This window comes from Catharus ustulatus, chromosome 6 (genome assembly GCF_009819885.2).
Source record: "Catharus ustulatus isolate bCatUst1 chromosome 6, bCatUst1.pri.v2, whole genome shotgun sequence".
NCBI classification, from domain to species: domain Eukaryota; kingdom Metazoa; phylum Chordata; class Aves; order Passeriformes; family Turdidae; genus Catharus; species Catharus ustulatus.
In genome coordinates this window covers 25960605-25978364 of record NC_046226.1, presented here as the reverse complement: position 1 = coordinate 25978364, position 17760 = coordinate 25960605, and the positions used below count along the sequence as shown (strand labels likewise).

At 40.0% G+C, this 17760-nt stretch overlaps 1 protein-coding gene across 4 annotated transcripts in view; it reads right to left on the bottom strand.

The window, feature by feature from the left end:
• LOC116997402 overlaps positions 1-17668 on the bottom strand; it is a 35726-nt gene extending 18058 nt beyond the window's left edge. For 2 of the 4 annotated variants that reach the window (XM_033062042.1, XM_033062041.2), the window contains exons 1-5: positions 17589-17668; positions 5792-5913; positions 4596-4734; positions 3618-3739; positions 1803-1913 (exon numbers count right to left, since the gene is read on the bottom strand). In XM_033062042.1, coding sequence (XP_032917933.1) covers positions 1803-1913; positions 3618-3739; positions 4596-4734; positions 5792-5913; positions 17589-17649 — 555 coding nt within the window. In that variant the 5' untranslated portion in view covers positions 17650-17668. Of the gene's footprint in view, positions 1-1802; positions 1914-3617; positions 3740-4595; positions 4735-5791; positions 5914-14977; positions 15264-17402; positions 17502-17588 lie in introns of those variants that run through there. The other 2 variants (XM_033062043.2, XM_033062044.2) reach the window with 2 other exon arrangements.
• Positions 17669-17760: the final 92 nt, after the last annotated feature.

Below are 17760 nucleotides of genomic sequence, written 5' to 3'. Positions count from 1 at the left end.
AGGTGACCATACTGACCAAAGTGACCTAAGCACCTCATTCTCCCCAAATGCATCCTCATTGCTCTTGGGGAATTTGGGACCACATAAGCACATGTGGCTGAACAGTAAGCCAACCCAAGTACTGCTCCAGTCAAAATCCCAATATTGCTGGGTTTGGTTTCAGCTGAACTGGTTCTCTGATCTGCTGGGCTGTATGCCAGTACAACATAGGAGGCAGCAACTGATTTTAAAACTGCCTTGTCATCCAATGGAATACACACCAAGTCTTTCATGATTACAGGCAATTTCTGAATTAAGGTCTCAAGTTTCCTAAGATCTGTTGAACTGTTTACTTTCCTCCCAGTATCTAAGTGTTTCCTCAAATGGCAAAAGATGCTGAGCAACCTTCTACGTACTTTAACAAACCAAGTGTTTACCAAAGAAACATAAGGTTCACTCAGAGATTTGGCCACTAAAGATACCATTTCACTTTGCTATCCTTTAGGAACATATTCTAATAAAAATTCAGAATCATTTTGAAAAAATTAATCTCTATTTAACAAGAGTCCCTAAAAAGTTTTTCAAACTTGTGTCATGAATTATGACCAGCATCTGGATTCTCACAATTCTTCAAGCTAATATGTACCTCTAGAGAGGATTCATTTCGGGGCGAAATAAAAATCTAAGATTGAAATGTTCAAAGCAGTGTGATAACAGCAGTCACATGACTAAATTAGCATTTAATGAGACTCAAATAGCTAAGTCCTCGGGCACTGCTTTGAAAACCTATTATCTTATCTTTATGCTCCGAAATGAATACTTCAGCACAATTACAAGGTGTGAAGAAAATACATAAAAGCTTATAATAAAAAATATACAGGGCTAAAAAGCATGCTTATAGATCTCCAGCTCCACTGAATTAACTTGACAGAGTTCCTAACTGTACTTTCAGTTTCATCACAATAAAGTGTTATAAACACAAAACATACGCAAAGTCCAAAGGTTATGGATAAACTGTCAGCAACTGTGAATTGAGCAACCCAATGACACTGCTCACCCTGTATTAAATATTTTATGTTTATTATTTCTTTCTAGTTTAAAATTGGGTTACCTTATACCCAAGAAATTACTATACTCAGCAGCCTGTTTTGACTTCATTCAAGAGCACGTGCATACAGTATCCTACTCAGCATATTCTACTTACCAATTTTTGCTGGTAACAAAATAATGGGTGTGGCCCAGAAAGGAAATTTTTTTTCCTTTTTGAACTATTAGTAACTATTCCCATAATGAAACTAGGGAAATTATTCACATATTGATAGCACTTTGTTTGAAACCCATTTTACCTTGTGGAAGGTACACAAACACTGACATTCTATAAAGGAAATACGGATAATTCTAAGTTCTTTAGATGTCCTTAGATCCAAATTTGCAAATCCTACAAACATTTTTCTACTAACAAAAGTGAATTACAGACATTTACTTTTGTGTTTGTGACAGAAATCCTTTATACACTCAGTTTCACAGATGTGAGTGGCAATGATGTAATTGATTTCACTGGGAGAATCAGCTAAGATATATCTGTTTTGTGCGAGCTAAAGGGTAAGTCCAGTCAAGGAAAAAGGCTAAGTAATTAATATTTTGATAATTTCCCTCTTTCTCTCTGATACAAGATCTTTTTTCCTAATGCAAACCTTTGTTTAGGATCAAAAGAAGAAAAGGCAGAAACTTCTCAGAATGCTGATTTACCAGCCACTCACTTAAACCAGGCACCTTGAACACAGTGCTTAAAAATACATAAACTAAAACATATATTTAGTTACCTTTATTCTGTCAATGAACTCGTACTTTGTAATCATCATTTCTTGCAATTGGCAAAAGTCTGCATTCATTTCTACTCCATACAGCTGGGAAGCTGAGCTATAAAGATAACCCTACATTAGGAAAAGGAAATATAGTAACTGTGATGCCTTTAAAATAAGTTAAAAATTCTCATTTAAAAAGAAGAGAATAAAATACAAGTTAAGATTGAAAAAAACATTTTAAAATAGAGTTGAGAAATGTCTTTCAGTGAATGTGAAATATTACTCAGAGCTTAGCTCCTGATTTGGCAATTCCCACTTAAGCCTCACAAATTTTAGTAAGAGATCCAAAATGACACATCAAAATAACAAGAAGAGAAAAAAGCTCCAAGTTCACTTCAACTTCAAAACAGATGGAAAATAGTCTATGAAAGAAAAAAGGTGTTCAAAACAAGTTACAAAAATAGTGTGAAGGGAAAAGACTCTACATGTTATTTTTGTTTCTTGGGAGAATTGAAGAAGAAAATATCAAGAGAAAAGAACAAAAACATGAGATATAACATAGTCAAAATGAGTGAACATGGAGGACAGTGTACCAATAATACAGTGGGATATTTCAATACCAAGTCTTTGTCAGAACCTCTAAGTTACTCTATTACTGACATTTTCAGATGCTTCCACCAGGTATCCATGTAAATAAAAGCCAAATCATGACTTAATATTAAGCCCAAAAAATAGTTCAGTTTTGGACTAAGGTTTTGGGAAGTTGTTGGAAATGTTAGAGAAAAAAAGTATAGATACTTGAGCGTAGAATGCCCCAATAAAGACACTGCTTTTAAGTGCCACTGTCTCCACTGAGCACAATAATTACACTTTGCCAACAATGGCAAAGACAAAACAAAGGTGAGAATATGGAATATCTGAGAATCACATGTATTACAACTTCGTTATTAAGGTTTTCTGAAACCATTCAACTCACAGAGTAGAAAAGCCACCTGTCAAGGTGAAGTCACCCCTCCTCCAAGGCAAGACCATGTTACAAAGCAGAACTGTATTTTGAAAGACTGCTTTGAGAGCTATCTTCTACTGTAATAATACAAGCATTTAAATACTTCAAAACAAAATCAGCCTAGCAAAAGTGTTACCATTTAAGGACCCAATGCTGCAAATATTTACAAATGGGAGTAACTTCCCTCATTTGAGTGATCCCAAAATTAGATTATTCAAATGAGTAAAATCACATGCTCAAGTGTTTGCAAGATTGAGCCCTAAACACACATTGACTTTTTAAAGAAAGTAGTAATGTGTGTTTTGCATTGCTGTTGGCCATATGTTGTACCAGCCATGCCAAAAGCAATCAAAATTGCACTCAAGTTTCTCAATGAAGTATTTTATGTGCATTTTAAAATGCAGAGCAGGACAATATGTTTTTGGAGACAAATTCATATCAAAGTCTTCCTTTGTATATTTTAACAGTTTATCAGCTTCATAAAGGAATTTAACATAAATAATCTATATATAGGCATGGTCAAGATATAAGAGGACATACTTATGAAAGAGACAGCAGGAATGAGCAAAGGAGCAGCATGTGTGATGAGCAGCAATATGCTACTCTGTTGGACAACAGACTTTTCCTCTCCATAAGCAAGATCATTTGTATTCCCTCTTCCAAGGAACAGAAGAAGAACTGAAATTGCTAGTAAACAGCATCTTACACTATTCAGAGAGTCAGATCAGAATGACCCATCCAAGATTGAGTAATGAGAGTACGCAGTCAGAAAAGAGGGAAAATGTTTGTCACAGTAATAAAATATGAATTCCTGTGCTGGAAGTTACCGCAAATAGCACTGCACCAAGCCTGGAGCCAACGTCAACCACTACCTTTCCTGTCAGGTCAGGCAGTACATGTTGATAAAGAAACTTCAGTTCCATGAGGGAAAAGGAATGCGAAATAAACTCTGGGAAATAAGAACAGAACAAAGGTGTTGGGTGGGCAGTACTAACTACTATGTAATTAACCACTGAAATAGTAACCTGAAGAATCATCCTCACTGAAAACTTGTGTGGTTTCTTGCTTGCACTAGCGCTGGGCACCTTGGAACACCAGGGTTTGCAGATCAGAGGTAATCAGCCAAGCAGCCTGTCCCAAGTCTGTGGATTCCTTGCCTTACATGGAGAATTTTGAAATCCTTCATGAAACTGAATCACCTTTTTCTGCACAGTAACTTACGTTAAAGAATATAAAACAAAGTAACTTGGAACTTTTTAAGTGAAAAAGGAAATGTAGTCCCTAAGGCTCAACACAATCTACACAAAACTTTTTATGGGCAGACATATTAATAGCTTTAATTTCAACTCCAAAATTTTAATGAATGGAATGTTGTCCATATAAACCATTCCTTCAATGGCTGTGCTATACTGGCAACAGCACTGATCTGTACCACACCACACACCAGCTTTAAGACAGATGGTGCTTTCTATTTTTCAGCATGTGAGAGACTGCATGTGAGGCTACTGCATGGACTCTACAGTATTGTCTTCCTCTTGCATCTTCCTTTCCAGTGGTACATAGCCTACCGCTTATCTGCCCAGTTTTTGTGGGCAACAACTGTCACTCATACACTGTAAATTAATTCAACTTACACATGTAGGAGGCTCCTTCCACTGCTTATGGGAAATTATTCCGGCCTGTGTATTGCACCAGTCTGGACAAAGTCCTCCATCAGCTGGATATTGTCTTGTCCAGCTGAGTCACAGCACAAACCAGTTTAGTTAAACTCAATTTGTTTCTCTTGTTCCCAAAAGAACACTTACCTAAAGATGCAGTTTTGTATGAGCCACACTCTGTGCAGTAGCTCCTACTCATTTTACCCTCCTCACACAATGAATCAACAACATCATCATCATACAGGAATGCATCAACATGAATCATGGGCAGTGGATGCTGGTGTATCTGAAAAGAGGAACAAAACCTTAGAAAGGCATAACCAAGTCTCTTAACTTCACTTACACTATCACATGTTAACTTTCCCAGAATCTCTGAGATCCATGTTCTTCCCTATGCAACAGTTACAAAAAAAAATAAACAACAGAAATCCTGCATGTAAACTGGGTCATCAGATTCCATTGAAATAACCAGTAAACAGCAGTTGACAAAAACAGCAAGCTGGTTTTAATACCTGAGTGGGAGGTCTAATGCGAATTTTGTATCTTTAGGGCATGCTTGGCTATAGAGAACATACAGGGTAAAGGAAGCTTCTTCTCTTCTTTTAATGAGGAGAATGTAACTCAAATTTAGCAGAAAGGTCAATTCTGCTTCTCAGCTTCAACTGACTATTTTCATCATTATGCCTCTATCTAGAAGAACCCCTGATTAACATGGGTGCAACTTTCAATCAAAAGTATACCAGTTGGGATGCTTGCCTTCTCATCATTTCAAGGGGCTTGATCTTCATCCTCCTACTCATCTTTCCTCCCTTTGCCAGGCTTGCTGCATGTGGCCAATCAACTTTTCCCATTGAAGAGCCACACACCACTTTTCTGGGAAATGCATTAACTTTTCTTGTATCCTGACAGCTCAAGTAGGAAAGGTACACTCTCCTCCCACAGGACTCACAGCCCACCTCTTTCTGAGCCACTAGAAGCTGAAAAGAGCTGGATATCATCTCTGGGCTGCCCACGTTATGACAACAGAAAAACACTGGCCTTGTGTTCCTGTTGTCTTTAAGGGGGCTGTTAAATTCTATTATGGAGCTAGCATTAAAAAATCACTGTGACAGGTGCCATACCACACAGAATGAAAACTATCCCAAATAACATATGATCAAAGTATTAAAAACTATGAAGCAACTTTCTTGGAGTCATGCAAACATGCAACAACAGACCTGAGAACTAAACTGAGATTTCCTATACTTTAATCCGTCTTCTTTCCTTATTATGAACTACTGCTAGAAATGATATCAGAATAAATGATGTGGTTCAGCAAAAGCAGACCATAACAATTAGCTTACTTTCTGAACAGCCTGATGTTCCGAAGTAAACATTGCCTCGATGGGTAAACGATTCCGCAAATCTTCAGCGATATTTCTGAGCACAACATCATCGTTACTCACCACAAGCTCATCAAAGTCATCTATAAAGCAAGACAAACAAAACCCCTGAACAATCATAAGCAGATCATGTGGACTAAGTGATGACCAGTACAACACAGTTGCAAGACATAAACAACACCAGATGGATAAGGTTTTTTAATCATATGCATTTTTCAGCCTTTGTTAGCTTTTCCAGCCAATGACAGATTTGGATTGTAATAACTTTGCCACATAAAATAAATGCACTGCTTTTCTAAAATCCCAAATTATTTTCATATTTATAAATTTATAACTCACATATGATGGTCTGGGCTGCCACTAAAGTGATACTGTTTCAGCTTAAGATATAAAAAACATCAAAGATGTTTTTGAACTATTGGAGAAATTACAAAATTCAATAGCTGCCTGAATGCAGGCTTCTTTTTTTTTTAATACAAGTTTTTTTTTATACGTATGATCTTTCTAATAAACTTACAAAAAATCGGGGATAGCGCACAGTTCAACAGTTCAACTCATAATATATTTTACATTAGCTAAACTACTAAATTATTTCAAATGAGAAGGAAAATAGGAATGGATGTAAACCAACACATTTTTGCAAAGCCGCACAGTAAATTTTTGCTATTTTTCCAGGATGGTCCTGCATTACTTTAGCACATTTTTTAAAGACATCTAGAAAAAAGACTGAGAAGGAAACCATGAGAAGACACTAATCCTTTCTTCTTCCAAGGCTCAATCAATAGTAAGTATCATTACTTCTCCAAATTGCTCTTTCAAAAATGATTGCTAATGCTGGAGACTCTACAACCACCCTTAACCATTTATTTCAGTGCTTCATTACCCTTAATATTAGAAAGGAATACCCTTCTTAATTACTGATTTAGACTTCCTCTCCCACTATTTAGTATTTTCTGCCCCACTCACAATGGAAGTAAAAAACTTTGTCCTTCTCCATTATATAATAACTTATCATGTGTCACATCAGTCCTCTTCCAAGAAAAAACAAGATTTGACTATCCAGACCTTTCTTGGTTTTTTGTTGTTTTTTTTTCCCTTAGAGTGTGATGATTCTCAACACTTCCCTTTGGATCTCCTGCATCTCTCATCCTTTCTGACCTGCAGTATTGAGAACCAGACACTCCAGCTAAAGGTTTACTTCCTCTTACCAGACTTTTCACATCTTGCAGCCAACATCCTGCTTATACCCCCCAATTTATCTTTAAGAGTATGATGTTCCTAACTGGCATTCAGCACAAGATCTGCTGTATGCCTGTACTCTGCTCTTTCCTTGTTATATTTTCCTCAAAAGAAGGACTAGATGAAATTCTATTTGGTGTGGACATCTCACTGCTTTGAGGATGCTGAACTTGTTCTAAGCAAAGGCACATCTCAATTCAAACCTGTAAAAGACAACCAACACCACCAAAACGCAACCACTAATCTAATCTTGAAAAAATATACTAAACCCATCTATTAAGTCTCGTCTAAAAACAGACATGAATGTCCTCTCTTCCCCACCTCTTCTGGTTTGCTTCTTGTTTTATTTATACTGCCAACATGTTGAGCAGCCACTGTGCTTTTTACATATACGTGTATCACTTACAAAAAGAAAATCTGACAGCTTTTACAGGTGTTTTTAAAAAAGGCCATGTTTGCTAGCATTGCTGTTCCAGGTGGGAACATTAGTATAGAAAAGCTTGATGGCAAACAGGCTCAAAATAAATCTACAAAACACACTACAAGTTTCTCTGTGCTAATGTATTTTAATCTTTCTTGTGGATCACAGGAAATGCAAAAAAGAGCAAGAAATTAAAGACTAGTATAGGAATCAGGAACCTGCAAACCCTTTAACTATGAAATGTTTCTGAAATGGTTTTTGCTTAAGCACTGTAGTGAGAACAAGATGATTAAAGAAACCCATCATTCATTGGTGCAAAATGCTCTCTTCTTAAGAGTGCAAATGTAAATTGTTCTTTTGACACATCTGAAAATGAACCCAAGCAGATAATTCTGAATCCTCTGTAGTAAGCAGCAGAAACTTTAAATTATCTGTATTTCCTTAAGATAGATTTGGTTTATACTTTATTAAACGCACAGCAGTAATGCTCCAAAGCCCTGATGGGCCATTACCATTGGTAGTTGTTATACTTCAGGAAGGCAATTCACTGCTCCAAAGTGCTCACAGTTTGGTTCTCCAGAACCTCAGCTCCTAAGGAGATGCACACTTTGCAGCAAGAAACACAGGAGGTACAGAGGCAGCAGCTGCAACAGCAGCAACACCAACACAACAGGTGCAATGCAGCAGCTCCAGCTTGTCAGCATTTTAATTTGAAACCTCTAATGAGCACCCATCCTGTTGAACCCACAGCCCATCCAACAATTTGCAGATTTGTTACTAACATCCCAGAAGCAGAGTGATTTTTCCAATAACCTCAGGGAAGATTTCTATGGATGTGACACAGCAAGAAGTAAATCCAGATATTATGGGAAAGGAAGGTGGGCAAATCTAACTGTAGCTTAACTGAGACCACTAGCACCACAACATGCCCTCAGAGTGCCAAGGCGCCAGTTTGCTGAGGCGGATAACATCTGAGGGAGCAAGGGGAAAAATCGTGCTACACACAGAACAATAGAGTAGAAAGCTGATATTAGCAGCTGAGCAGATCAGTGCCTGTGGGCAATAAGCCTCTACATCTGGCACTTGCTTTAAAACAATACTATTACTATGCAAGAGAGCTCATCCAGCTGTTTCAGTGCCTGTTAAGAGTATCGAATTCATATATAGCATTTAATGAAACACAGGAAGTGTTGCTGGACCACCAGGCCAGCCACATCACACTGCAAATACTGAACTTCAGCTCTCTTCCTCCCAGATCTTGTGTGTCAATAGGATCTGCTCCCTCGTGGCCTGGGTGACCCTTCCTGGCCAACACTAGTGACGCACAGCTCTCCAGACTGTTCAGTGCTCCAGCTCCACAGAAGAGAAACACCCACCTCCAGTGGGACACAGGTAGCACATCCATCTTCCTCCAATCCAAAATATCCCTTCCCTGACCTGAGTTCAGTCACAACACTGACATCTTGCATAGGGCCCTCTGATTTCTTCTTGCAAAACAAAGTATGACACATACAAGTTCTCTGTACAAAACAAGTCCTAAGGACAACATATATGGAGCTCAACAAAAAAGCTGTTGGAACACTGACACTGAAAAATAAATGACAAATGGAAATGCTCTTTTCCAACTATCAGTTAACACTCTAAAGCATGATAAGCAGGAACAAAAAAGGAGAAGGAGGTCTGAACAGACTTGATCCGAGATGCCAAAATGGCAGCTGCAGCAGAAGCTGTGTGTGTAACACTCCACACCTGTGTGTATAGTCTGTGACTGAACTCTGACACAGAGTCGACTCCTTCCCGTCAAAGCAAGAAACAGCTACAGCTACCACAATAACTCATTTACTTTTGCAGTATGTAAATATTTGTAGATTGCCATCAAGTAGGAAACACCAGTGCCAAATATGAAAATACGCATCTCTGCTGGTACAGTTTTATCAACTCCACCCTCGTGTTTTACAAATTGTTCGGTCTTGAGAATCTCAGTATGCCTTAAAAGGGATCTTCAAAGAAGAAACAAAAATAGAAAAAACTATTTTATGTACCATTTTAGTACCTGTTCTATACATGAAACATATACAACACAAAATGGAGAGTGTGCAAGCCAACCTGTGTTCATTGAACAGAAAACTAACCAGGAAAGAAATGTACAGTTCATGAAACACTGCAAGATGAATCACAATCATTTGTTTATGGAGGAAGCCTGAGTGCACGGTGTTTGTATTTTACTTCAAAAACCGGTTCCACTGGATTTACTCAACATGCATTTATAAAATTTAATTAACACGTTGCAAAAAGCCTCATTATCACCCTGGTGCTAGTCAGCCTTTCTACACAAGCTAAGAAAACATCACAAAGCCTCACACCAGATAGAAAGCATCACTACACCAACATCTGAACATCCTGGCATTGCAAGATACAGGATTGAAGGTAAGCAATGTGCAATTTCCAAATAACAACAGAAGATTACTACAGTAATTTCACGATTATAAGCTGCACCATTTTGACTAAAATTTTGGTCCGAACCCAAAGTGCGTCTTATAATCAGGTGCGGCTTATATATGGACAAAGAACGAAAAGTTGCTGTTTTAGTTTGGAGGATAGGTGTCTGCTGAGAAAGGCAGGAACTTCTCTTTGAAATGGAGAATGTAAACCCCCTCCCTCCAGATTATTATAATTTTGAAATCAAGGGGCTTTCAGGCAAAAGTATGGGAATTAGGAATAACAGTTCTTTTCTAGGGAAATTAAAATAGAAATACAGTACTACAAAGAAACAAACTCCAAACCCTGACAAAGTCAGAGTACAACCTGACACCCTGTCAGGCAGGGTGGTGGTAGCAGTCCCATCAAATGGTGGCTGCATCCTCCTGCAGTGACAGATGTGATTCAGTTGAAGCAGTGCTCCTGTACAAGGTGCAGTTTCCCTCCGGAGGTCCAGTGGTGATGCGGAGAAATCCGGTTTTCCTCCAGAGTCCAGTGGAGAAAGGGGTTCCCTTAGTGTCCCAAAACCTCTGGTTTTATCTTGGTAAGAAATGTTGGGCTCTTGCCCCTGGCTGGAGCAACTTCCAATGGGATGAAGTAATTTTATCAGTCACACAGTGGGACTCAATGGGCCATTAGCAGAAAATGACTCGCTGGAGGAAGGATGGGTTGTGAAAAGATAAAGAACAATGCCCTGCCTGGTTTCAATGGATGGCCCATTAGCAGAATATCTGCCGTTGAGATAAGGATCACTGCCCCCACCCTCAACAGATGGTGATAGAATAGATACCTTTTATCACACTCTGTATTGTAACATGCGGCTTATAATTGGGTGTGGCTTATGCATGGACAAAGAATGAAAAGTTGCTGACACCCGGGAGTATGGCTTATACTCAGTGCGGCTTATAATCGTGAAGAAGAGGAAAGAAGAGGATTTAGAAAAGGCAACCATAATAGCAAGCACTTACGGTCTTCCAGACATATACTCCAACTCACAGAAGAGAAAAGCAAATATTAACAGCCATGTTACTTAATACGAGGTTAATTTAGTAATTCAGTGGGTTTTAATAATACTGGAAAACCAAGGAGGAAGCACCACATCCCTAAAACTTTAGTATTGCCCTTTTTGGCTAAACCATTTGAGAAGCAATATGTGACCTCAGTATATCAAGTACCTCAGGAACTCTAAATATTATTTCTATCCCAAAGCATACATAGCTATTGGTAGAAAGTAAGTGGCTTTTTCCAACAGAAATATAACCAGAGGTCATTTTATTAGTTTAAGTCTTTTACATTGGTTAACTGAAAGAAGCTTTGAAGTTAAATTTTAAACAAGGTCTCATACCTGTTTTACAATCCCTAGTTTTCCCTACCACAATTATGTTTCAATGACTTACAACTAAGAAGTATTTGGTATTCTTGAGACCTCTCTCACACCAGTACACTTCTCACAACAAAGAAAATTAATACAAATTCCCAAAATTGATGATTCATCCAATTATAGGTAACATCCCATTTTTGTTTATCAAACAGAATAGTGGAAAAGATTTTTGGTATGGTATCATTTTAACAAATAAATCCATCCCAGTTAATGTGAAAATCCTCTTCTGAGAGGATATTTTACTTGAATAAATCACTTCTACAAATTTGGATATGAAGCCTTGTACTAAATTACTTTTTCACACACATACAAACACAAAAACACATACTGTACTTGTCCCATTGCAGAAACCCACATTTTCATCCTTTTTTAAGATACTCATTCCACTTTAGTTCTACCTACAGTGACTGAAATATTTAAACAGTCAAGATTCTTTTCTTATACTGCTTCCTTCTCTTGTCTTATGAAAATTATCATCTGATAACTTTACCTAGCAGGTCAGAGAACATGCTAATTCCTAGATAATAAAGTGTATGATAGAAAACGCTGGACACACTTGGTCTGCTCCTATGAGTATGATGAGAAGTTTCTTCTCTGTATGCAGAACACTGTACAAAAGCAGCACATTCTCCACAATCAGTCAGGTTGATTTTATCAGATACTCCTCCCTCACTGCCTGTTAAAAGCCTGCCCTCAACTTTCAAGTCAGAAGACTGAATTGTACACCAACCTCTTAAAAAGCTGGTTTGTTCCCAGTACAAGTGAATCCACAAAAAAATTAATTTGTACTTCATTATGTATTGTTTATCCTTAAATTGGAAGATTTGCAATGAGATTTGGAATGATTATTATTCAATTACTATTTTGAGTAATACTCTTGATATTGAACATTTTGAGTACTGTAGGAACAATCAGCAATTCAGACAGTGTATCACTTTGAAATCTTAGCTTCATATTTTAAAGTTTCTCAGGAAATGCATACATTGGAAAAGGTTTGCAGGAGTGTTTTATTAAACTGTGACATGAACTGAAAAAAATTTAGAATTTAGTATCACGACAGTAAGTTCTAGCCCTGATTGAAAAATATTTCCATCTTAGACCCCACGACAGAACACAAGAAGCATAAAGAGTCTTCATTTTATCTGTTTCACTGACATTGACTGAGAGACAGGCTTTGTAACCTGCATTTAAGTGCTAAGTACAGCAAAAGCATTCAGTAGTTGCCAGTACGTAGAGTAGTAAGATGACTTCAATCTCAAACCCAAGATTCAGATTCCTGTATTTATTTCCCCTGATTTCTGTGTTCCTGTTCATGTAAACATATAGCTCGGCCAATTCTCTTCCAGCATTCACTCTTACCAAACACAACCTTTTCTGCTACTGAAAATTTCAGAAGTCTGGGCAGTGGAGGAGGTTCAAGTGGGAAAATGCCCCAGCTACACATCAAATGCTGGAACCCAACTGAGGGGGATCGTCAGGGGGGTTTCCCCAAGTGGTTTGAATTAGCTCTTGGGCTTCACCCAGGTTTTCTTAACCGGAACTTCTGGAACATAGTTATTGCAAAAGGATATTAAAGCATTAATCATCCTATTATAAAAAAGTTAAGACACCAAAAGTTCCTGTTCTTTTTTCCAACTCTTATTATTTAATTTTCTTTATGATCTAAGACTAACTCAAAAGAAAAGCTGGAATGCAAGTCACCGTGAAATGACGTACATATCACTGCAGTGTGTGGGAAGAGCTGGCTGATTGTGAAACAGCCAAGCAGTGTTGCTAAGCAGCTGCTTTAAAACAGTAAGGTCTTCTTCCATCACACGTAAAGATTCGGAATTTCTAAAATTTTCAATACAAAAAACCCCACATTCATACAAAGAAAAAACAAATAGAATCTTTCATTCACTTACATTCCCGTAATTACTACGGAAGTCTTGTCAGAAATCATTGGAGCGAGAACATGTTCAATATTCTTCCAGTTCAAAATATGCAACGCTTTACTTTAGGTATGATAACTTGCTTTACTATGAATCAATTTGTATCTTCCATGAAGTTTCTCAGTAACATTTCATGCATTCATTGTGTGAGTCAGAAAACACCAACTAAGTTACAGTAATAAGGCTGTCTTTGCAACAACACTATTCCTAAAGGACTTTACTCTAAGGATGCAGGACTTTAACGATGCATGTACACTTTAATTCAGAGAGAGGCGTGAAAATGAAAAAGTCTGACTACAGCTAACGCTGGAATCATGCCCAGTTCTCCTCAACTGGAGGTAAAACTGTAAGCTCAACATCTTGATAGAAACAGGAAGGGGATACAGGAGGAGAAGGCAGGCAACTGACACACCACAGAAAAACAGATTGCTGTTTTTCCATTTTTCCATTTATCCTATCTTACTTTTCAGAATATTATCTACCCACCCCTACCACTTTTTTTTTTCTTTTGTTCATCAGAGGTTTGTTTCCTTCCTACATTTGTATCACCAAAGAGTGGACTTTTATTTCTGTGTAGCACAGAGATCTGGTAACATTTTTACATCTCCCATCAAACAGTCTTCTCTCTGCTCAGAGAGAACACCCATTCCCCGGCTGTATTCAGGGTACAGCAGCAGAACCCTCTACCAGCTTCTCACCATCCTCAACCCAAGTACTATTAATTAACACAGAACTATCTAGGTATTAAAACGGGCAGTATAATTATTCAAATGCAACAATTCAGAGGGAAAAAAAAGCCACACTAAAAGTTACTGTCAGTATACAGCTACAGAAGCAGCTCAGAGAAACAATACAAAGAAAAGCATCATCAAGAGTGCTGTGCTGGGGACATCACACAAAATATTTGCATCTCTGAGGAAAATGCAGAAAAGCAACAGGAATGTGACCTGCAGGACAAATCCCTCTGCTCACTTACTGTCCAATGCTGCAAAAAAATAAAATCAGTAAGGGAGTGATACTGATCTTGTACTCTAGTCCTGTACTCATCAGAGTGAAAGCTAGAAATAAAGCAGGACACAGCCATTCAGACAAAGGCGATTAGAAAAACAGGAACAGGTTAATGACCCAAAGAGGCAGTGAAACATATCTTGATTGTTTAACAATGAAAAGTTTTAACACATAGCCATAAAGCTTTCTAATTTCCACTCTTACCATATAGCTACATGTAAACATATAGGTATGTTAGACAGGGAGACTAGAGCACCTTGAGAGAGCACAATAATATTAATATTTTTCCACTGGTAACTTCTACAAGCATTAGCATGAGACCAGATTCTGCAGGCTCTAAATTTCTCCACTAATGTGGCAATCAGGGAAATAAGATTAGCCTAAGTCACACATTCTAAATGACACACCTTGGAACAAATATGGTTCCCTACAGTTTTATACTGTATCAGCACTTCACGAAATACAATCACAAAGTGTAAGCAAATGCCAAGGATGCAGATGTCTACTTGATTTCTCAGAATATTAATTAACAGCATCCAGCCAAGATATTAACAATGAGCATTTTTTAAAAAGAAAATTATCACAAAATATTATCAGAGTACAAGCCTGTAAGCAAAGAATCCTAAACCAAAAAAGATTCTGAAGATGGCCTGACAAGGAGACTACAGAGATGAAATTACATTCCTTACTTCAGCTGCTTGATCCTGATTGCCCTGTCAACTCGTCCACTCTGTTCTCTGGTGGGCAGCATATGAGCTGAAAAGCCATTGAATGGCAACAGTAAAGCCAAGTATGTGTAAAGATGATGCACATAGTGAAGCAGCAACCATCACTATTGATGTGAACAGCATAAAAACAGAAGGACACAGATTGCTCAGATGTACCACACACAAAGTAGTTCAAGATTTGGAACCTAATCTACTCTTTAGGGTGTATCTTAATTAGGAAGAACAAATATAAGGCAAGAATATATGTATCCTTTCATTGAAAGACATAGGCAAAAAGCTAGATCATTAAAATTCAGAAAAAATACTTGAGAGATCATAATCTAACAAAGGCTAGTAACCATAGTATATTATCTTTCACAGAAACCATCTATGGTAATTTTTAGAAGCTGTAACATAAAAAAAATATTAAAATGTATTCACTGACAAAGGATTTTGGAGTCTACACAAACTATGTCACTGGTTAAAAAATTCCTATAGCAGAAATAAAACACAATCATAGAACTGAAACAGAGAAAATAGTAAGTATTAGTTTCCTAACTGAAACATTTCAGCATTTTCAAGTTTCACTAGTAAGTTTCCACATGCTTTACAATATTTGTGAAGGAGTCAGGAAGCTGAGAAAGCCATATATGCACACCACACAAACTCATATAGTGCATAGGAGCTGTGATGATTTATGTTAAGTTAATAAGCAATATGAATGAAGCATGGGACGTTCAATGAGATTTTTGTATATTAGAGCATATGAAATAGACAACAACCACTTCTAACAAGGTTATTTACAGTAACCCAAGCACTATTTAGGAAGTTACTATGTCCAGACAAGTCCTCAAAAATGGAAGGATGCAGTATTATAGCAGATTGCTCTAGCATTGCATCTGTACACGCATGCAGACATATGTGTGTGTAGATACATACATGCACATATGTATGTGTACATATGCACACAGAAAATAAGAATGTTTAACTGCAATTAACACTAACTACTTCCATCAAAATTCAGCTTTAAGTTCCAGGGATGAACTTCTAGTCATGAAGGCTGATTTCCAGATGCTCTGGAACACTCGGCATTGTCTCTCCTAAGAACCCGTTCGGGTGGGAGGACTGCATGCCTGTCCCGGACAGTAAATGCTGTTCCCCGCTGGTTCTCTTCTCTTAAATCCAGCAGAGGGCCTGCTCCACCTGAGAAGGATCTGTCCTGCCTCTCCATCTGAATAACTCTGGGAGCCGCAAACCACAGGGCAACAGTGAGTTTGCAGTTCCAAGTATCTAGACAGCTGGACAACTTCTTCATGTCAGAGCTGGCCTTTGTGCCACGGTCCCTGTCTGCTGGCTTAGGAAGTTGTTTTCACCCTAAAGTGGACATGCTGGAACAAAGACCCAAACAAGAAGCATAACCCGAGCAAAGCAGGGCATGACTTGGGGAAGTACTGTATTGTATGATGGATTTCTCCTAACACATGATCATCAGGGTAGGTTTACCATCCCAGGAGACAATCATTAATAAACAAGACATACAAATACTGGATGCCTGATTACAAGATTGGAGGGGTCTTCCAGATTCCTATCTGCAATGGAAAAATGCACATACACCCTGAGACTAAGCAGCATTTAGACTTTATTCAGCATGGCACTATGTGCCTACAGCTTTAATGGATTGCCTATGTTGAGGTTTTCTATGTCATCCTTTAGGTTCAGTTGCAAATTTACAGTTTCTGCACTGATCCGTATCTCCTTCTTCATCTGCCACAAAATGCAGACTGCAGTACACAGATGAAATTACATCAAGGCATAAACAAGGGAGTAAACAGAAAGCTATGATAATCTAAGGTGACATAAGTGCGGAAAGCAGCGCTTGTAAATTAGTTCAAGCCACTATTTCCAAACTTCTGAAAGGCTGCTGTAACACGTGTGAAGCTGAACAAGGCAAGGCTGATACATAAAGCCGTCTCGGCGCGGCAGGAACAGGGTGGCTCCGCACAACCTGTGGGGTTTGAGGGTCACCCCGCAGCCCGCCCTGCCCCGCGACACCGCCGAGCCCTGTCACGGCACCCGTGTGGCGGCACGAGTGCCCCGGACGGGCGAGCGCGGCCCGGCCACCCCGGACCGGAGCCGGGCAGGGCGGGCGGCACCGGTCGCGCTCCATTCGGGCCGCAGCCCGGCTGAGCCGCCTGGCCGGTACAGCCGGTACCCAGCGAGCCGCGTGCCCCCGGAAGGGGCGGCGCCCCGGCCCGGGCACGCTGCCCCTCGCCCAGGGTCCGCTCCCCAGCCCCCGGCCCTGGCTGCTCCACCGCGGCCCTGGGCCCGACCGGCCGGCGGGGCCGAGGGGGTGTGGGCCGAGCCAGGGCCGCGGCGCGGTGCGGGCGCGGCCCCGCGCGGCGCTTACGGGTGTTGCGCATCCAGTGCAGCAGGCGCGGCAGGTCGGCGGCGCGCGTGCCCCGCACGGCCGCCAGCACCGCGCGCCGCGCCGCCTCCAGCTCCATCGCCCCGCCGCCGCCGGGGGGCGCCACGCGCGCCGCCTCACGCACGTGCGCGCCGCGCGAGCTGCCCCGCCCTCCGCGTGCCCACCCACCCGCTGCCCGCACGTGCGCATGCGGGAGGGCGGCACCGGCCGGAAGGGGCCCTTCACGCATGCTCGGTCCCGCCCTTCGGCGCCCCCTCCCGGCGCGCGCTCGCGCTGCCGCTTGGCGCCGCTCCCGGCCCCGCCCCCCGCTGACGGGACGGCCTCGGAGGAGGAGCTCCAC